This window comes from Serpula lacrymans, assembly GCF_000218685.1.
Source record: "Serpula lacrymans var. lacrymans S7.9 unplaced genomic scaffold SERLAscaffold_4, whole genome shotgun sequence".
NCBI lineage: Eukaryota > Fungi > Basidiomycota > Agaricomycetes > Boletales > Serpulaceae > Serpula > Serpula lacrymans.
In genome coordinates, this window is record NW_006763293.1 from 2,463,472 (window position 1) to 2,483,782 (window position 20,311).

The 20,311-nt window shown below is 45.8% G+C and overlaps 7 protein-coding genes across 7 annotated transcripts; 3 read left to right on the top strand and 4 right to left on the bottom strand.

Moving 5' to 3' along the window:
- Positions 1-311: 311 nt before the first annotated feature.
- Positions 312-6,804, bottom strand: SERLADRAFT_447130 (uncharacterized protein; the record flags this gene model as incomplete). Its single annotated transcript, XM_007315934.1, has 20 exons — positions 312-630; positions 684-810; positions 861-1,002; positions 1,076-1,372; positions 1,426-1,629; positions 1,686-1,969; positions 2,019-2,340; positions 2,390-2,495; positions 2,546-2,719; positions 2,774-2,962; positions 3,013-3,118; positions 3,169-3,629; positions 3,684-4,006; positions 4,055-4,251; positions 4,316-4,437; positions 4,491-5,001; positions 5,056-5,240; positions 5,295-5,568; positions 5,620-5,719; positions 5,979-6,804. 20 exons carry the CDS (start codon positions 6,802-6,804, stop codon positions 490-492), a joined length of 5,091 nt encoding a protein of 1,696 aa, XP_007315996.1.
- A 634-nt stretch (positions 6,805-7,438) lies between these two features.
- On the top strand, positions 7,439-8,815 carry SERLADRAFT_367471 (uncharacterized protein; the record flags this gene model as incomplete). Its single annotated transcript, XM_007315935.1, has 6 exons — positions 7,439-7,648; positions 7,700-8,173; positions 8,247-8,456; positions 8,512-8,541; positions 8,590-8,685; positions 8,741-8,815. 6 exons carry the CDS (start codon positions 7,439-7,441, stop codon positions 8,813-8,815), a joined length of 1,095 nt encoding a protein of 364 aa, XP_007315997.1.
- A 242-nt stretch (positions 8,816-9,057) lies between these two features.
- On the bottom strand, positions 9,058-10,030 carry SERLADRAFT_435677 (uncharacterized protein; the record flags this gene model as incomplete). Its single annotated transcript, XM_007315936.1, has 5 exons — positions 9,058-9,074; positions 9,134-9,477; positions 9,533-9,839; positions 9,899-9,968; positions 10,022-10,030. The coding sequence occupies 5 exons, from the start codon at positions 10,028-10,030 to the stop codon at positions 9,058-9,060; spliced, it is 747 nt and encodes a 248-aa protein (XP_007315998.1).
- A 126-nt stretch (positions 10,031-10,156) lies between these two features.
- On the bottom strand, positions 10,157-11,655 carry SERLADRAFT_383653 (uncharacterized protein; the record flags this gene model as incomplete). Its single annotated transcript, XM_007315937.1, has 4 exons — positions 10,157-10,508; positions 10,580-11,084; positions 11,145-11,386; positions 11,446-11,655. 2 exons carry the CDS (start codon positions 11,367-11,369, stop codon positions 10,590-10,592), a joined length of 720 nt encoding a protein of 239 aa, XP_007315999.1.
- A 143-nt stretch (positions 11,656-11,798) lies between these two features.
- Positions 11,799-14,856, bottom strand: SERLADRAFT_414134 (uncharacterized protein; the record flags this gene model as incomplete). Its single annotated transcript, XM_007315938.1, has 12 exons — positions 11,799-12,035; positions 12,087-12,284; positions 12,332-12,552; positions 12,611-12,833; positions 12,898-12,978; positions 13,040-13,158; positions 13,205-13,256; positions 13,306-13,354; positions 13,409-13,609; positions 13,666-14,002; positions 14,063-14,637; positions 14,692-14,856. The coding sequence occupies 11 exons, from the start codon at positions 14,196-14,198 to the stop codon at positions 11,967-11,969; spliced, it is 1,686 nt and encodes a 561-aa protein (XP_007316000.1).
- A 330-nt stretch (positions 14,857-15,186) lies between these two features.
- Positions 15,187-15,668, top strand: SERLADRAFT_383663 (uncharacterized protein; the record flags this gene model as incomplete). Its single annotated transcript, XM_007315939.1, has 1 exon — positions 15,187-15,668. One exon carries the CDS (start codon positions 15,330-15,332, stop codon positions 15,519-15,521), a length of 192 nt encoding a protein of 63 aa, XP_007316001.1.
- Positions 15,669-18,135: 2,467 nt separating this feature from the next.
- On the top strand, positions 18,136-18,984 carry SERLADRAFT_447137 (uncharacterized protein; the record flags this gene model as incomplete). The annotated part of the gene is made up of 3 exons (XM_007315940.1): positions 18,136-18,297; positions 18,378-18,585; positions 18,646-18,984. 3 exons carry the CDS (start codon positions 18,143-18,145, stop codon positions 18,949-18,951), a joined length of 669 nt encoding a protein of 222 aa, XP_007316002.1.
- Between the last annotated feature and the right edge of the window lie 1,327 nt (positions 18,985-20,311).

Consider the following 20,311-nt stretch of genomic DNA (forward strand, 5'->3'; position numbering starts at 1 on the left):
CTCCCTTGCCATACTCACAATCTAACAATACACACAACAACATATCTCCAGCAAATGTCTTCGCTCAAATGAAGTCGGGCACTTTTGCTAGTGGAAATGATAATACAGGGCCTGTACCATCAGGTGAGTATCTCATTTTTTGCGTTATTCACACTACTTATAATGCCTTGGAAGATAAATATGATGCTTTGCGCGCTAATCGTGAGTATAGAAATCATGTATTTAGTATGTGAATATGCTAACATTTGTGTAGAACTCGCACCTCAGCCTACAGGGTTCATGCCACAAACTACTGGATGGGGCTATCAGGGGAATAATGGCTATCAGAATGGATATACTGGATATTAGCACCTATCAATCACATCATCATTGTTGCTTCCTCAGATCTTATTATGACCGTTTTATCTTGATTGAATCGCACAAAGCAAATGGAATATACAATTAGTTGCAAGTGGTTGAATAAATGACGGAACAGAGAGGTAATAATGATTATCGTGGAGCTTCTACTATACCCTGAGAGTATCCGACCCGTTCGAAATACATCTTCAGGCCCAACCTAATCTCTGGGGCGATATCGCGGGCTAAGAGTCCTGTCGTTAAAGGGAATATCGCAGGTAAATATCTTACGAACTGAAAGAAAATGAAGTTTAGCAGGATTCTCCTCAGATAGCATCGACACATACTGCTTTGTTGTCAAATCGACAAAAGCCCTCTAATATTTCCGCTACAACAGGCGTCCAAGCTGTTATATTTTTTGCCTGTGTATCTGAACGTAATTTTGTGTAGTCTTGTAACACGCTCAGTCCGAGACTGCATTTAACTCGGTCAGTCAATTTCTGCTGATAGGAAAATATACATACGGAAGGAGCCGTTCTGCGATTTGCGGTCTTGCCGCTTGATGTTCTGGGCGTTCGTCGAAATACATCCGAAGTAAAACATGCACCAAAGTTGCTGCACTACTTGATTCCTGCTTGAGAAGGTTGGGTAAATGTTTCATAAAGCCTGTATAATTAATTAAGTAAATGATGCCTGGTCATTACAAGCCATTCCAAATGAGCAGTGAGAGACGACTTGCCAACTTTCCACAACCCTGTGCGGAGTTCCTTGTCGTCATTGAACATCCTTGCGAATTGATAACTGTGATCAAGAACGCCCATCAATCGCAGTAATTGTTCCGGTGGTATATTGTTGTATACAGCGTCATTGCGAAGTAAGTCGTTGGTTGTCTCGATCAATAGCAATTGAAGAACACATTTAACGATAATTTGTTTGAAAATGCGACGACGGTCGTTGAGAGAAGGTTTGACTTCAACCACAGGGCGCTCATTCGTGGGCGAAAGAGGAGCGGGTAATATAGCTTGACCATTTGATTCTGCAGGTTGTCAAGTTTAGTATATGTACTGTGCTCCTATAGCTTTTGCTCACCGACTGTATCTGGTAGGTCTGGATTGCTACCATCAAGTTCCACTCGTAAGTTGTCGTCAAACAACTGATGCGGTGTCGTCGTCCTAAATAGCCTCACGAAGGTAGTTGCAACGCGCTCCCATCTAGAAGGGTTTAACTTTGTCACATTATTCTCCAGGAACTGCTGCAAGCATGAAGTGCCGATTCGTGCCAGTGTGTCATTTTCTGCAAAAGATAGCTAATCAGAGAAATAGAAAACAAGCTTAATAATGATCGTATACCTTGGCAAATACAGACACACAATAAATCCAAAAGGCCATCAAGAAAGCGCTCGAGTATATCAAAGTAGAAGGTATATAGATCGATGAGGTCACGCAATGCTTGGATCATCGTCGTAGAAAGCCATACACTCATGTCTTCTTGAGTGCTAAACCGAGATACATCTTGACTTGACTTCAGGACAGCGAAAATTGGGAAAAGTAGCTCTTGGCACACAGTGTCCCAGAACTCAACAGGATAAGTTGAGCCATATGTCTTGAGAGTAGTGAATAATGAGTCCAAGGCCCTGGAATTATCGTTACGACGAAAGTAATATGTAGGTGACCTGGACTCACAAGCGCCGAACCTCCAGGTCCTCACCATTCATAATGATATCGTAGAATCCAAACAGTACAGGAAACCAGAAACGAATCATGGTATCATCGGTGGGTGCTTGCCCATCAGGATTGAAGGAACATTCGGGGCTCTTGAGCATCACAGGAATAACACCACGCAACATCGCAATAGCAAGCAAGCTGATCTTCTGATACTTGCTCACTTTGCAGAAGTCTGTAATACAGACGGTTAAGTCGGCGAATGCACCGTGTCGGACGATAGCTGCGAAGTGATCCTCGTTTAGTCTAGTGACAATTTCGAAAGCAGAGCTTGCGATCCGTTCTAGAGGTCTAAATGAGATTGACACCTGGCAGGTGACACCAAGACGCACCGGTGAGAACTCTTGAGGCAGCAGAAAATACTCCAAACATGGTTCGCCAACCCGATCGCATGTTCTGGACGCGGGCTTGTACCATCTGTTGAAGACACTGCAAGACCTATAGCAGGGTTATGCATCCGTAATTGAAAGAATGGGATAGTTGCTTACCATATCTCGAATATCTGGATTGGCGTTATGTGTCATAGTGTATTCGAAAGGCTTCAAAAAATCTTTCTGGAACTTGAAATGGGGTAGCTCCTCTTTTTCCAAGAAGCGAGTGGATAGTTGGCGAAGCGAATCTAGCGCGAAAAAGCCGACATGAGGATTATTGTGGCAGCAAACCTGTAAATACGTTAGTATTGACAGTCGAGTGAGAAATATCAATATCAAACATACTTGATTAAAATGCTCTCCGAGAATATCCCATAAATTTGACCACTCCAATCGAATACGATTCATATTGTAATAGGAAATTTCGACAAGTTTCTGAAGGCTGAATAGGCGTGGGTGTTGAGAGAGACCTGAAGACTGTATCTCCTCCCATGAAACATCGCATAGTGCTTGGACAAAATCAACGATAGCAGTCTGAAAAATAAACGTAAGCCATGATCGCACAAATGGATGAAGAGGAGTACTCCAGATAAGTAATGGCTGAGGGAAAAAACCATATCTGCTGCTACTGTGATATGAGTTGAACGACTTTCGTTCGCTAATTCCTCTGCAGGGAGTTTACGCGATCGTCTGCCCAAAATTTAGGTACTGGGCACAGTAGAAGAACAAAGCAAACGCACCCTTTCTTCCCAGACTCTGGTACATCCACACCACTACTGATGAGTTGCATGTGCTCCAACTGACTGACGCACGTCAAAACCTCCCTCCATGACCCTTTCAAGCTATTTCCTTCGGTGACAGCAACATCCAACAGGGTTTTGATGGCCTCCATATTCTTTGCCTTCATTTCTCCTAAGTTATTCAGGAAGGTAAATTTCCCTAGTGTCGTCACAAACGCGTTACGCTGCAACTCAAGGTTAAAAAAGCAGACGATGTGAATTGCATTCTTGAATCCATCCAGGCACAATTCAACGATTTCTAAATCATCAGTATTCTGTAATGGTCCAGATAAACCGGCCAAAAATGGGATCCATGCAACTTCAAACATCGGTCGGCCATGGACGAAATGCGACGCGCTGAAAAATTGATCGCCTGTCCTTGATCCCTTTCTCTGGGAGCGCATTAACGTTTTGAATAAGGCCTTGGATATGGAGCGATTAGAAGAGCGTAATTTATAACAGACCATGATATTTACCTCAGTCTTGTTCGCCATACCATTTGATTGCAGCATATATGCTTCCTTTTGAAGATCTCTGCCAACGTTTGCCAAGGCATTAGCAAATCCAGGTCCAGGAGTTGGAATAATCGGAGCCGATTCTATCTCATCTTTCATCCGAATTTCATTTTTGACAATATCATCATAAATAGTGGACAAGAATTCTTCAGGAAGACTTGCGCCGTCATTAATCCCACGATTGTTCTTGTAAAAGTCACTTTTGGTCATGCGATTCTTGACCTGCGGACTATGGGCATCCGTGTTCAACAATATCGTCGAATAAGCCAGAACATAAGCCGTGTCTAGAGCGCATGTTAATTCGTAGTATATTGAATGACAAAACTACAGACCTGCATTTGCGAATGGTGTTTGCGCATTACCCGCAATGTATCGTTCCGCAAATTTGAGCATGAATCGATCGATTTTTTGTGCCTCTCCTGGAAGACGAAATGCTTGCAAAAAAATTCGAAGAGCATCGATAAATGGAAGATTCCTGAAATCGAGAAGGTCGACAAAGGCATGCATGGTAGCGATGTTCTCTTCCTCGCTGATCGAGACACCAAACCATTGTTTGTAAGTAGAAGATTATAAATGTGATATATAATACTCACCCTTCACCCAGGTATTCACCGATCATTGCTTTCGCAAGGCCATCCGTTGTAAGAAGAAATTGTGCAACATCTCGCGGAGCCCTGCTCGGGATGAATCCAGTTTCTATGAGAAATTGTACACCCTTAAAACCAAAGTCATATTCCACGTCAAGCAAATAACAATTGGTGCACGAACGCGTTTCGGCTTGAAATTGAACTTTTTAATGCCCTCTAATAGCGTTGTCTTTTTTTGCTTGGCACTTTCAAATTTAGTGGGGTCGTCCACCACATCAGGTGTCTGCTGCCTAAGGGCCTCAAAGCTGCCGGCAGAAACGGAGAGGCCTTCGACAGAAGGATCAGGAGTTACGGTCTCTTGTCTCGTTTCTTCACCTATCTGACTGCGAGTAGTCGGATCTGCACTAGATTCACCTGGCGTCCTTCCAGCAGCAGTTCCCCACGAAACGAGCGACCTCAATACTGCCACCATGCACTCGAGACCTTGCCTTCGGAGCTGAGCTTCAGAAAGACCCATCATGGACGTATCCATCGAGCCTGAAACACTTAAGGAGGTACTGTTGAGGGATGGTGGTACAGTTGAGTTATGACTCTTGCTATGAGGTTGTAGCGACGGACTAGCAGGATCATTTGCCTTTTGTGGTGTAGAACTGGAAGGTGATGTGCAAATTTTGGAGATGATATTCATGAGGCTATAGGAAGGATAAATGATTAGGTTCGAATGCATACCACAAGTATGTTCTTACTGTTCATATATATTATCCACAGCTTCACTGTCACAATCATAGTTGAGATATATCTCAACCAGTGCTTGCGGGTCCTGACAGAGTCTGGAAAGCATCCCCAGGATCACAGCCTTCTGTTTCAAAGTTGAGGTTTTCATCTCCAATATAGGAATGAATATCTCATGTAAAAGTACTTCTATTTCTTTCTATGTGAAAACATTAATGCAGGGAGCAACTGGGCGTTACGATAATGCACTAACCTTGAGTTTCGTCCGCATTCCAGACAGAACTCGCCAGAATATCTCCACGCTCACTTCAAACACTTGGGGAACGGGGCTAACAGCATTGCGACTTAAACTCAAGCAGAGATATTGATTTATCGCCTGGATGAACATAGTGTCGTCGTTTGAAGAACTTGAGTAGATTATAGCAGATGGATCGTTGAAAAGGGGCATATGCGAGTTTAAGACAGTAAGAACCAAATGCAGAGAGAGTAGCTTAGAACGCATAGCATGGGATTTTATGTCGCGTTCACTGAATGTAAAGATAAAAATGTGATTTTCAGATTGATCCATCTACACTCACCTTTCCGAATTTAAAGGCTTCATAGTCAGCTTGCACAAGGCGCGGAACACCAAGAACGCATCTTTGACGAACAAGTCCTGGGTGGTTAGCTCTCTGTAATCTTGGATATTCTCTCTTTCGAGGGGATCTTGGCCATTTACAGGAGCATCTCTATAGAACAATATAAATAACTTGAATTAGGCTGATCCAGCAGACTACTCACGAGGTTGGTATCGATGAAGGCTCTGAGATTGGGGGTGTGAGCGGGGTGTTGTCTTTGGAGGCATTATCCATATGGTACGAATCAGATGCAGGCGACGAATAGCCTCGAGGTTCCTCCAGCCCAGATGCTTTACGATTGGGAGCTGCTGATATCACACCTGCCGGAGCTCCATGAAGCGTGTCTAAGGATGGTCGCGGCGTCGAAGAAGGTAATGTCGTCGGCTGAGAAGTAACCAGGGTCTCAGAGCTTAATGATGATTTGAGAGTAGAAGCCTCGTCGGTATCATTGCTCCTTTGATCGACCTTACACCGCGAAAAGACATGGTGTACCATTTGCGTCAATCCACCTTGAGCCACCATTTGGTTGACAGGATCTGTGCTCAACAAGAAAACATTATAAACTGTTCGTACCGCTTTCAAAAGAGAGGAATGATGGACAAAAATGGTGGGCGATAGCACTAAGGATAGAAGCGCCTTGACCACTTGCAGGGATACCGTTTCAGGTGTGTTTTCGCTATGACATGCCGTTATAGTGTGTACTACGAGATCAACGAGAGACGGTTGAGGGATACTGGTGTGGGAACCTGATATAGAGCGACGACCATGAGGACCTGGAGAGGGAGGCGGGGAAGGCAATATTTGCGCGGATGAAGGCTCAGCAAAGAAAGAATAGGAAATAAGTTTTGATATGCAGTCCAGACTGGCGATCATCAGCTTCTCGTTGCGTGTCTCGCAAGCCAGACGCAAAGGCTCAAATATTTCACGTGGTCTGTCTCCACCTTCGCCTGCACGTACCATCTCCAAAGCCTTCTGCGCACTCTCCCGCAGTGGGCCGGAACGCTTTGCATCCTTAGATGAAAGGATAGTTTCCAACGCGGAAGATATGAGTACAACTGACACGGTGCGACCTTTGGACATAGTGAGCGAACGTCGGTGTGAAGTTGCAGAAGTAGGGGTGGTGGTACTAGAAGGGGTGGGAGGCATTTTCTCGTGCACGCCATTTGGATCAATTGAACGACGTGCGGTGGCAGGAGGGATATTTCCAAGCATTTTCTCTGCGGGCGGGGAGCTCTTTGCAGGAGGCGTAGGAGGAGCTGTGATCTCCGTGTCCTCGTCGTCTGGCGTTTCGGCATTTATGACGGGACGAGCTGTGTTCTGGAGTTCATCACCTAGCACGTCACTTTGCCCGCCAGATTCATTCTCTAGTCGCTCTTCCACAACGTGTGATATATCTTTCCCATTGGCATTGTCTATCCGTGTATTTTCCGGTGGTGAATATACCTGTTCAGCGTGCATGTCACCATTGCTGGGGTCGTCAACGACATTGTGTTCCTCTGTGTGATTATTGCTGGGCTCCGTGGTGGTGACTATGGGAGACGGTGAAGTAGGTGGACGTTCTGCATCAGCAGTAGCCTGCATGTCGAGCGACGCGGGTCACGTCTGGGAATATATCGTGCTACGAGGATAAAAGGCTTCGTCACGGTTGCTCTCGTCGGACAACTCAACCCTGCAAAGTTCACTGCGGACACTGGTCCGGACTTTGCCGTCTATTATTTTTGCTCAGCGCCGGTTAGATACGGCCTCTCTTGACACATTCAGCTTTATCGATATCGCAGCAATGACCATGGTACCCAGTTCCAACCATGTCCCTATGGGCGCATCAGCTGCTGTTCTACAGCCTTCTGATCCCATCCCTGAAACTGCCGTTTCTGTTCAAGGACCAAATTTCGAGCAAAATCTGTCATTACAAGATTTCCTCAAGTCTTATGAGCGGATTGGATTTCAAGCAAACAGCCTTGGAAAGGCTATAGATATCGTCAATCGTATGGTAAGTCTAATATATGCTTCTTCCATCTACGGGGTCTCAGCCTGGCTACAGCGAAAATGGCGCTTATCTGACGAGCCTCTGGCCGAAGATGAATCTGAAGATTACACCGCCCCGGAAGTCAGAGCTTCGACACGGTGCAATATATTTCTTGGTTACACCTCAAACCTCATATCATCCGGACTTCGCGAAATAATCCTTTACCTCGTCAAGCATAAACATGTCGCGGCGATTGTTACAACTGCTGGTGGTATCGAGGAGGATTTCATTAAATGTCTAGGCAAGACTTATCTAGCCGACTTCAACATGGATGGCGCAGACCTTCGGAAAAGGGGAATGAACCGTATAGGGAATCTTATCGTGCCCAACGATAACTATTGCAAGTTTGAAGATTGGCTCACCCCGATTCTCGACTCTATGCTGTTGGAGCAGCAAACTAGCGGACAAGTCTGGACCCCTAGTTCCTTCATACGACGGCTGGGAAAAGAAATTAACAACGAAGAATCAGTGTATTATTGGGCTTATAAAGTGAATTCAAGGAGTTTTTTTTTCAATGTCGGGATTGGCTGCATGCACTCAGGACTGAGACATATTCACGCAGAACGACACTCCCGTCTTTTGCCCTGCCCTAACTGATGGGTCCTTGGGAGACATGATTTATTTCCACTCTTTCCGCACTCCCGGGTTGGTCGTCGACATCGTGGGCGACATACGTGCCTTAAATGAAATGTCAAGAAAATCGCGGAAAGCAGGCATGATCATCCTTGGCGGGGGTGTATGTAAGCACCAAATAGCTAACGCCATGCTAATTGTAATGTCTCATTGTCTTCTTATCTTCTCAAATTTAACAGTTTTGTATTTTACAGCGTAATGGCGCCGACTATTCGGTTTTCATAGTACGTCACGATTCTTTGATTTTGGTGCTAACTTAACAGTGTTTGTAGAATACAGGTCAAGAGTTCGATGGTTCGGACTCTGGAGCTCGCCCTGACGAAGCTGTTTCTTGGGGGAAAATTCGTGCTGGCGCAGAATCTGTGAAGGTACGCTCAATATTCAAATCGATCAATATCGACCAAATATTTACTGCTGCTATAGGTTTTCGCTGATGCTACATTAGTATTCCCCATGTTGGTTGCTGCGACATTTGCACAAGAGTCATCAGGCCAATAAGCATATGAAAGTGAAGTATAAGTGGCAAAGTTGCGCTGAAAGCCTCAGAGCCATAGGTTCGTGGCACCTTTCCAGTGAGTTAATGACACGGGGTCTCGCTAACTTTTAACCTTTTTTAGTTGACACCGGACGACTCGCGAGAAGAAAAAACCAATATAATTAAAAGCCTGATTTACAAACAACTGAAGAAGATAAAGTCATTCGCCAATATGTGCCCCAATAAAATTACAAGGGTCATGATCTCATCGATCGTCCAGCTCTATGTTGAGTATATTTAGTCAGCCAAATATACGGCGAGGGTAGAAAAAAAGACGTCACCTTTTTGCATCTCCCCTGACCATATAATCAAATCATCTCGAAGGAGTTGGAGGATCATCATAGAATCTCGCATGACCTGACCTGATGATGACTCGTCCAGGCAAGAAACGGCCTCGTCAAACGCATGTTTCCCAAGATGGCATGCTCTCTCGGGACTTTTCAAGACGTCGTGATAATATACAGCAAAGTTCAGTGCCAAACCAAGTCTCGTAGGATGCATAGGGTCCAGCGTGGCTAAGGCATGCTTGTAGGAGAATTTGTAGGCTGATAGCGAGAGTTCGGCAAAGTGGCTTCTATCATGCTGTTGAGCGAATTCCGCCAAGTAGCGGTAATAATCGCCTTTCCTGCAATATCAAAGCAGTGAGTGTCCATTTACGGACAGGGATACGTGAGGCTCACATCTTGTAATAGAACACCTTTTCTTCGCCTTGTTTGGCACTCGGTAGCAGACGCTCATCCAGTAATTTCACAATGTCCTTGCAAGTATCAGCTAACTCTTGTTCGATGCGACTCCGTTGCCGCCGAATCAAAGAGACTTGGCGAATTGAAGCTCGCGATGATTCCATTTTCTCTAAAGTATCCACAATTCTCCAGCTGCTGCGGAGCGTATTTGTGATGTTCTTGTATGCGACGGAGAGCAAGTTGCGTTCCTCGATGTTCAATGCGCCATATGTGTACGTCAGGCCCTTGATTTGACCCACCAGGTCTGTCGGGGCAAGCAAGATAGTATGACATAGTAGTGCGAAAGACATGACCTAACTCGACCTTCATAGCGCTCAGCTTCCTCGGCGACCTTGGCCAGGAGCAAATACTCAGCCCTTGACGGAATTTTGACCTGGCATACTATAACGATCAGACACATTGTCCTAGAGCAGCTTTCATGCTTACAGGCGACATTGTAGTGTTAGTCAATCAACAAGAGAAGAGAGTGACCGGCTGTGTAACGCTCATAGTCTGCAGTCTTTTCAACAGTCTGAATGGGGTTTTGGGCAACGATGCAAGGAACTTGAACTGGAATTTCCGCAGTGAAGACACTTCAAAATTAGCGGGTTATCTCACTCTAGCCAAATGTAGTGATTTTAGTTGTGCACATGCCACCTTTCGCGAGATGAACGGTCAACACGGGGACTGGGCGTGGGGTGCAAAGCGCAAATCGGAGTGATTTTGCCTCGAGGATACATAGGGTAGAGGGTCATTCCAGAAACCTCGTGCTAATGCTGCAACCAACTCATTATAGAAAGGCCTCAAGGACATTACTTTAAAGGAAATTCCTATCTGTGACCAGAAATTAACGGAGTAGCGGCATTTTGATATAATAGTAAGCGCGAACGATCCCTTTGTGCTCTGTAAGTATACGCCGCAAGACAAACATTGGCTGTGTAAGATAACGTTTAAAGCAATCATTAATATTCCAGATTTGAAACGGGCTTCAAGTAAATGACTCACATCGTAGCCGCTAAACTGGAAGTAGCTCTTTAGGACTTCCCCGCTCTGACGAAGTTGGGGTGTCTTTCACCTCGGGCCCCCCTAACGCAGGAGAAGGCTTCGAAATAGGTGCCACAACGGGCTCTATCCAGAACACCGGATAACGACGTTGGATATTATTAACGAGCAGAGCTACGGCTAATGCGAGAGCCGATGAGAGTAACACGACGGGAAGGTAGTACCAGCCCAACTCGAGAGTTTCCTGATTGACAGCGGCCAATAGAGCCGTAGCTCCTGCAGGAGGATGTACCGTGGAGGTCATCTGCATAGCTACAGTGGCAGTAGCACAGGACAAAGAACCAGCAAGCCATTGAAGCTGTTGGTAACGCGCTTCTGTGGGAAGAAGACGGAATAGTTTTGTGATGCAAACACCGACGAGCGCTCCGATGAAATGACCTCCAACAAGTGCTCTGGGCTGTGCCAGCGGTGCTTCGATTACACCGTAGATCAAAACAGCAGAGGCCCCCTGCAATATGACATTGTAAGTAAGTATATCATCGATTAAAAGTCTGGAGCTACTACTCACATAACTCGCCACGATTGACGGCACACCCCTTTCTAAGAAGTAATTGGCATTGCTGAACACGGCTTGTATGACTGAAATGCCGCAGAATGCGCCTATGAGTGTCCACATCCATACAATATATTTCGAGTGTACAGGAGGCGGTGAAGATCGATAGCCAAGCCAGCGACTCGCCCAAGAAGGCCATCGGGCAAGCCTATGATGGTGGGCGTGTGGTGGGGTCGACATGATGATTTCTTTTGGTACTGGTGGTCAGAATCGTTTAGAGGGGGGAGAGATCCTGGCTGGACAAGGAGACACATGCCTGATTTTATTTGAAGTGGCGGATAATATTGGACTGATCCTGCTACTAGACTCGGAATGATGGGATAAAAGCCATAGTGCATTCGGCGACACGCGGGGTGTGTGAGTCAAGAAATTGGTCTGGTGTGACCTTGTTCGCTAACTTTTTTCATGCCCGACGTCGCTCTGGCTGTTCAAGGCATGCTTCAGTGACTTCAAGCTAAACGCTTGCTAAGAACATGCTCGGGCTTACACATCGGGTAGTAACGGATGACTCGGGCTCGGCGACCCCCAAATTCGGCTATTTGTCAATTATAAACAGAAGCCCGGAGGGCAAGTTCGGAACTGTAATGGAGGATTTCGACACTTGTGGAATAGTTTAGGATCCGGCATCTCAAGCCATTACTGCAGCCAAGACTACATACTGTAACATCTGTCCAGGAACCCCAAGCTCGTCCCAAAAACTCGGAATAAATATATGATTTACCTCAGACAATCCATCTCACTGCACAATACATGTATTCTGACTATCCCCCTAGCCTCTCAAGCCTTCGCAAAAAATTCCCTGATCACCCGACCAAATATGGTGACCGCTTTCTTGAGGTCAGCAAACTGGAACGGGCGTCAAGACAGCCAGAGACGGGAGGCACCGGGACTACTTACCTCAGAATTACTGAAGCTAATGCGGAAGTGTCCGACTTCATTCTCCTCCATCACGGAGGTGCTAAAGGCATCGGGTGCAAACATCCAGCCAGGTCCAAAGAGTACACCAGCCTCGGCAACCTGAGTCCACAACTTCATTTCCAGTGTTTCCCCGTCCTCCTGTGCAAATGATGGATGGTTCTCCAAATGGAGTTTCATCTATAGAAAATGAGACGAGCACAAAATGATGCAGTAAACATGCGCACCCAGACAAACATTCCAGCAGTCGGTGGGATGAAGCTGAACATCGTATCCCTTTCCACAGCATACTTCTCTTGCATGAGCTGCTTCTTATTCTTAGCCGACGCTCGATACACGTTACATCCTCGCCATACCCCTGAGGTACCAACACCTTTCTGCAGAAGGAATTCTTCTGCGAGACAGTCTATGAAAAAATTCCGCCTGATCTCATATTCAGCACCTAGGCCTACATTCAGGGGTAAACAGTGTTACAAAAGCTAGTACAGACGTTATATTGCACATACCTCGCAACCACCGAATATAGCCTTCATATTTCCAGTGTAAAAGCGCCCTTGTGATAAGAGACTTTATCCAAGTTAGCCATAACAATTCCGTAAACTGGTTGATTTGATTCACCTGCCCAAACCCACACGGAGCCTGAGTGGAAGTTTCACCCTGTCTCTCTAATCTTTCTGCGAAGAGAGGGTTGCAAGTAAACCAACCCAGACGACTTCCAGGAGCAATTGTCTAGAAAATATATATTTTAAATATTTTATATGCAATTTCTTGCACCATATATTCAGCAGCGAACCTTGGAGAATGTGTCGAGACGTATAACTCGGCCTTCATAATCATATCTGAGCCACATTGAGATTAGAACTTGGCACCAAGGCTACAAAAGAATCTACATGCCGCAGGAAGCTAGGCTCTAGACTTGCGATATATTCTTGCACCTCATCTTTCTGTGTCGATGTAGAAGCAATTGCCGACATTGACCGTTCCCCCTTTGGCACAAACAACCCCATTTGGAGGAAGTAATATGGGTCATCCTCCGCGATTATGATGTCTACAACTGGTGAGCGCAAGGATATCAAATCAATCAGTAAGAATATCCTCACCGTACTTGACACAAATCTCGTAAATTTCCTTCTTGCGCGCCACTCCCATAGTCTACTTTCATTTAAATGATAATCATGCTTAAGAAGTGTAATGAACTCACAGTGCCCTTGGGGTTCTGACCAACGGGAACTATATACATGACATGAGGTCTGTAAAGCGATCAATACGCATTTGAACCAGTGATGACCTGATAGGAGAACTACCTCTTCATGTGACGAGCTTCCTCGTCCCACTCGGACAATAACGTATTCAAACTATCAGCCCTCATACCCTGACTGTCCATCGCAATAGGAACGGGATTGATACCGTAAGGAGCCATGGCTGACATGGCAGATGGGTAAGTCCATTCCTCTGTAAGAACCCCTTCACCAGGATTGCATAATGTTGCTACAATCCGGTTCCATCTGTGACACATGTCAAATAATCACACTGCTTCGATAACGGAGAGATGGGGCCTTACCCATCTGTGTTCCCAGTGTGAATTAACACTGAAAAGTCATCGTATGCTGGTTGATATACTTGTGTCACAAAGTTCTTTATGAATTCTTGAAGTGGTGTCTGTGCAACTGCTGCACCGTACTGGAGAGCAGCCGCTAGGTTGATATCACCCGGATTGGTCGGATATTTGGGGATAGTAACAGTAGTTGTCTTCTCTTTAGTGGACGGACCTGAGCCAAATAGCTTCCAAAACCATGAGAAGGTAGAGGACTGTTCATCCGGAACAACCGCAAAAGACTCGGTGACTAAAACATCTGCTGATATGCTTGAGAATGGGAAGTAAGCAGGACTGGGTAAACCTATATAAGAAGGACTGGAGGATTAAATTGCATACATATTATCTGATTGGATTCACTCACCGCCAGCGAGGCTAAGCATGCCGGGCTTAACAAAGTACTTCTGCAGCCCCTTGAGAGGGGAGGTCTTTCTCGCTCTGGATACAACAGATAGGTGGTGAGAGAGGTCTACGGCTTTCGATTCCTTTTCCAGATCCATCGTAGAACAGAGCAATTATGCGTGGAAGGGCTCCGGGGAGAGTTTAGATAGACTTGACGTGGGGTGCGAGGTGTATCTGGCCAACAAAATATACAATCAGAGGTGGTCTGGATACCTATAAGATAACGATTCAGTGGACATGCATTGTCATGATTAGTAAACAGCTCGCGGGTAATTACGATCATGATAAGTATGTCAGCGCAAAGTGCCTGAAATAAAATCCGGCTTACTTATGCCTATATGCCCAGGAGTCGGAGTAGTTCCCAGGGTGCATAATATCGGTGTACATTGATTGGTGTACATTGACATACATTGACATGTGGTCATGATACACGAGGAGGGTCGCACACGAGGAATAACTTGGGATAAACGTCAAAGGAAAGATAAGGACCTTCGGCTCGTCAATGAGTAGAGCGCAAGGCTTTTCCCGGACCTAGAACTGCTATAGCATTCAGCGCACGACGAATAAGATACATTGTCAGACGAGACTGACCCGTGTCCACGACCACGACAACTCCATCGTGCAAACCAAGCGATAGCAGCACCAGTATATACATACAATGATCACCGAATGGAACGGCGAGGTTGGTCACGGTAGACGTTTGAGTTCTCAGAGCTGACTTGAACAACAGTTTGCGCGTGTTCCTCCGTCGAACATGATGTTGTCAGACCAGCTTGCAGTGTATATATGCGGGGATATAGGGAGGAGCTCCTCTTTATCCCCCAATCCGAAGCACCATCATGGCACCATGTTACGCAACTCAGGCGCACGATTATAGTTATGTTTACTAGCGCCCAGTCCAGATATGTACTAGCATTTTTGTAAACTGAATTCATAAGATTGACTTAAGCTTAAAAAATGGCTAATCTAGCGAAATGATCAGCTTGCTCGTAAAACAGTTCAAGTATAGGAAGTCTCACTTATAAACATATCTATAGCTGGAGAATACTTGGTACATATAACTTGAAGGGAGTCAAAAGCATAGTTATCTGACAGGTGCGGAGATCAATTTGAAGCTGACTTCGTGCAACTACATACTAGGAAGCCTTAACATGAACATGATAGCATAGCCAATTGCAGAAGTCAACTAATAAATATGCCTGGAAACCAGCTCGCGCACAAACACTGTGATGCACCATGATCGTCCAGCAGGAGCACGTGGAAGGCCGCTTGGGGTAAAGCCCAAGAGTACTGCAAGCGATGCAGCAAGCAACAAGCCTCTCCTACCACACGTTGAGCCGTGCTTAGCTCGCTCGTTACAACGCTTGTTGCAAGGATGGAGAACGGCGTCCAGAAAAGGGTTTATGTCCTGTGAAATATAGAAGGGAATGAGTTGGGTCAGAGAAATACGCCCGACTAAAATCCTTGCCTAAGAGGACGTCGCTCGTCATCCTAACAAGAAGCGCGATGGATGCCAGCGCGCGAAGGTCGGCTATCCGCTGGGAGGTTGGGCTAAGAAAATTCGAATCAGAGAAGCAAAAAAGCGTACGGCATAAAAATCACCTTAATGAATGTGAGCGAGTGGGTGGGAACTATGGGTCCCAGAGAAAGACATGTTTTTGTTCATGTTCTTTTTATATGAAGTATCTCCATGTAGTGGGTCGGGGCCCCATTTCATACCTGATCAAGCAAAGTACAAGGATGAACCGCGTTACCATCGATAAGATTGCCTGAAAGATCCGAAGAACAAGCCTAGTGGGCGCCGGATCAGGAACAATGGATAACTCGAGGTGATCTCTCGACGCTGGGTGATCAGAGCTTCAACTTCCTGAATCCAAAATTTTCATCCCGGTCCTTTGCAGGACACGAGGAAAACAGAGCTGGAAGCACAAGCATTGAGTGTAATAGCCAGGAGCTGTAGCCTGCCAGTGTTGGTGGTCATTTTCAGATTCCAGCGCCACAGTGTAGCGTATCCGCTTCAGGGCAGGTGGCGTAATAACAAACCAAAATTGATGTAGCTCCATCATCAGTCCGTCGTATCACTCATCGTCAACCCTCATCCTCACTTTCAGGGAGGTGGAAGAGCAGTTTAGTGGTTAGCTGGAAGAGGGAAGAAGCGAGGTAACCTATGCTCGCTGTGTATGGGATCTTTTCTTCCTAACTGATCTTAATGAGATCGCAGCACAGAAGTAAGATTTTGCTCAAATGGCATTTCAGTTTTCCAGGAAAGGTTGCTTCAAGTGCGGAAATTGTGTGTGCCCTATATCATTATTACTACCCTATTCTTCCACTCACCCCCACCCAGTGGGTCATATAGCCGAGAACTGTTCCTCCGAGCAGCGCCTTTGCTATAATTGTCGCCAGCCAGGTCATGAATCATCTGCCTGCCCATCCCCTCGTACTGTTTCCGCGAAACAGTGCTACTCTTGCGGTGGTATCGGACATATTCAGGCAGATTGTCCTAACTTAAGATTACAAAGTGGTAATCAGAAATGCTACGTGTGTCATTTTTTCATCCCCACCTCTGATGATTTCGAATAACGCGCTTCTTGCCATCAGAACTGTGGTCGGTTTGGCCACATTGCGCGAGCTTGCCCTAGTGGAGCTGCCGGAGTCACAGGGCCAGGGTTTGCTTCGCGTGCTCCGCCTCCAGGACGTGCTTTGAATACCTCTACCCTACCACCCGTCAAGTGTTATCGCTGCGGCGGCCCTAATCATATGGCGAGGTAATATTGTTGGCCTCCTCCAGCAAACACGTCATTGATATCCCCATCAGAGATTGTCTTGCCGCACCAGGTGCAACTATCAATGAGGGTATTCCGACTGGTCCAGCCGCTGGCGCCTTAAATAAAACCAGAACCTGTTATAAATGCCAACAGGAAGGGCACGTGAGTGCAGACGTCGTCCTAATATTTTTTGTCTCGGCTGATCCGCCCATTATCAGATTGCCAGAGACTGTCCTGAAATTGCAGAATTTGCAGCGTTGTAAATTCTTCTCCCCGCTTAAAGTGGGCTGTTCGAGTGAGAAAAGAATCTGCAAGACGAAAGAGAACTGCTTCTATTGTTATGGATTGCTCGTAAATGTAATGGCATATGATTTGATCCCCGTATCGCCTCTCGGCTAGACATCAACCACCTTGATTTCTGTCCAGATAAGATATATGGATTTATAGTTGCCCTTGAACTCGCTCTGTGTGCATCGAGTAGTTCTACAGAACTAGTCAGCATAATCCCGCGCAGACTAAACAGTATTTTGAGGTATGTCTGGCTGTCATCGCCGCTCTGCGTCTTCCTAACTCGGTAAAATAGTAGACGTGATATACCTTGTAAGGCTCGTCTTCGACCTACCGCCGGTTCTTCCGCAACTTCGAGACTCGTTGACAGCTCGTGGTATGGATATAAGGGTTTGGTTAAGCACCCCGGATGCTGCGATCAATGATAAGATCACAACTCGTGGGTCCTGCTAGGTCCTGCTACACTTACGACGCTGAATCCCGGGATAACGCTTATCTTGAATTGGATGCTCTCGACATTATGGGTTACCCCGATCACTTAGCAACGTTTACAATATTGTGAAGTTCATCTCATTCGCGCCCCGGGTTCACTCATATCGTGTTCTTACGCTCGGTGGGATATGGATGTCTAGACCATGATACGCAGTGGAGTGGGGCCTCTGTGATTCAGGTGGACTCGTTACCTTCTTGATTTCATTGTTAGACGAGCCGAGCGTAAGAACCTTACACATACACTTCAACTTTAATGGCTCATTCGATTTCCGTCAACTTCTGATAGATGTGCCCCCCATAGCCATCTTGAAATTTGTATTTAAAACAACATCCTTATAGTAATAAGGGTTAACAAACCTCTCTGTCTATATAATAACTTGGCGGGACCCCATCATGATTTGGATGATTGAAAACCTGAAAACGGGTTAACATTGTCACGTGCAGTCACGGTGTTGCTTTTAGACGATTATTACTTAATGGTAGTGGTTTTGCGTGTTATGCCTCGAGTCCTGCCTCCAAATGTCCGTTCAATAGGTTCAACCTATTCCAGAAGACTCTTCTTTACGATTCCGAATTTCTCATCTTTGTCACCGTTTCCTGATTCCAATGGGTCAAATGATACTCAGACTTACCATGAACAGAAGCTTTTCCCGTACGTCACAGTCCATGACTCTTTCATATCGTTTTTCATAGTAATTCACAACACCGACTGGTTTGCTCCCTCCAAAACAGATTTCGACGCAGACAATTATATGATATCGTAGCGGACGTTCAGTCGTATCATCGCTTTGTGCCATACTGCACGAGCTCAAGAATATTGGAACGGCGTGTAGCAAAAAGCCCTGTGATCGAAATGGACGCAGAACTGACTGTCGGGTTCCTGGCCTTCAAGGAAAGTTATATCAGTAAAGTGACATGCAAACCGTATGAGTCGGTGGAGGTGTGTTCATTTACTAATGATTTATCAATGTATGAGTAACGAACCAGAAATTACTACTAGGCTGTGGCTTCTTCGTCCACGCCCCTGTTCAAGACGCTCACGACAACATGGCGTTTTCACTCGGCGTCATCAACCTCCGAGGGTTTCCGAAAAGACCCACAAATTACGAGCTCGGCAGGCAAGCCACGAAGCACGAGTACGGCTCTCGATGACTCGGAGCCGACGCTGGTCACCCTCGATCTTGCGTTTGCATTCTCAAACCCATTACACGCTGCCGTCTCTACTACGTTCTTTGGGCAAGTCTCGAAACTGATGGTAAAGGCATTCGAAGATCGTTGTATTGCAGTATATGGGCCCCGAAGTTAATAGAATTGCTAATTACAAGTTTCCTCTGATCCTCCGCCTCCACTGGGGTTCATTTCAGATTGTCTCCTATCCAGCTATGGTAACATGTGCCCTATTACACATAGCACGGCGGAGGCATGGTAAGTGTGTCTTGTGGACGCCATGATGATGTTCATTCCGAAAGGCAATTATCTCCGTTTTTTGTCCAAGATCTCAAATGGTCCTAACAGTTTTTAGTTCCGGACCTGCGTAGATTATAATTGCACACACTTCAGCCAGTGTATCACTTGAATTTGAACGCCTTGATGGGTTAGCATCAACGCCAGAATCAGATTGTGATACTGCTGGTAGTTGGTTTATTTTTTGGTTGCCAGTGGGACATCCATTGGGGTATTTGTGTAAGAATGATAGCCTCTAGAGCTATTTATCCGAGCAACTGCAACAGACATGCTTTGTCAGAACTTACTTTGCAAATCGCTCGTTGATTATTTCACGTGCCATTCGAATCTCTCAGTTTCTCCCCTTACCGCCATTTCCAGGACGACCTTTCTCAGATAGGGCCTCTAGATTATGAGACATTCCAAACATCATCTGAAGGCTCGCCTCAGCCTTGATGCCTTTCTGTTAGAGACTGTCAGAGATGACCTCAGAGTCTCGGTAGTAGCAGATGGGAACTGCACCGGCATACTTCACGATGGGAAGTGTTGATAAGACTTGTCTCCAACACGTATTCGCCTAATCTCCTTTCCCAAAGCAAGATTGTCAACTCGCTAATTCGTCGAAGTTTAATTCAAGGGTGAAGAATTAATTCAATGAGCGTACTACTGCGGAAGTTTGTAACAAGTCTGCGTTAACTCACGACGGCCACCAGTCTCCGCTGGCTTGACAACTAGTCACGGTATAGCACAACCCACTCTACTCCACTCAGTTAACTGTTGGTTGGTACTATCATTGACATGGAAATATGTTATGCCCCACCTCAGCGTATAAGAGATGGGCGTTACATATACCTATTAAGTTATCACTAGTGTTGATCAAGAGACCAAAAAATGAGCGCTTATACTACCTGGCACTGCTTCTGTGGAGTTACAGAACACGAGGCGACTCCGCACAGCGGGCACAAGGTGTTGCCGTTGCGCTCGATAAGACTCGAAAGACTCACGTCTGTCGTACATCATCCAAGTTGTTTAGGATCCAATCAATATCTGAAGCATATTAGCTATGTACTTATTAGCCGTGCCAAAACGTTCGTTGATTTGTCACCGAGCGCATTCTTGAAAACCTAGACTGAAGATGCACGCAGGGAATAGCACTGGCTTTTCGACATATACCCCAAAGCTTTTCTCCGGCGCCGCTTCTCTTTCACCGTTTTTTTTTTGAT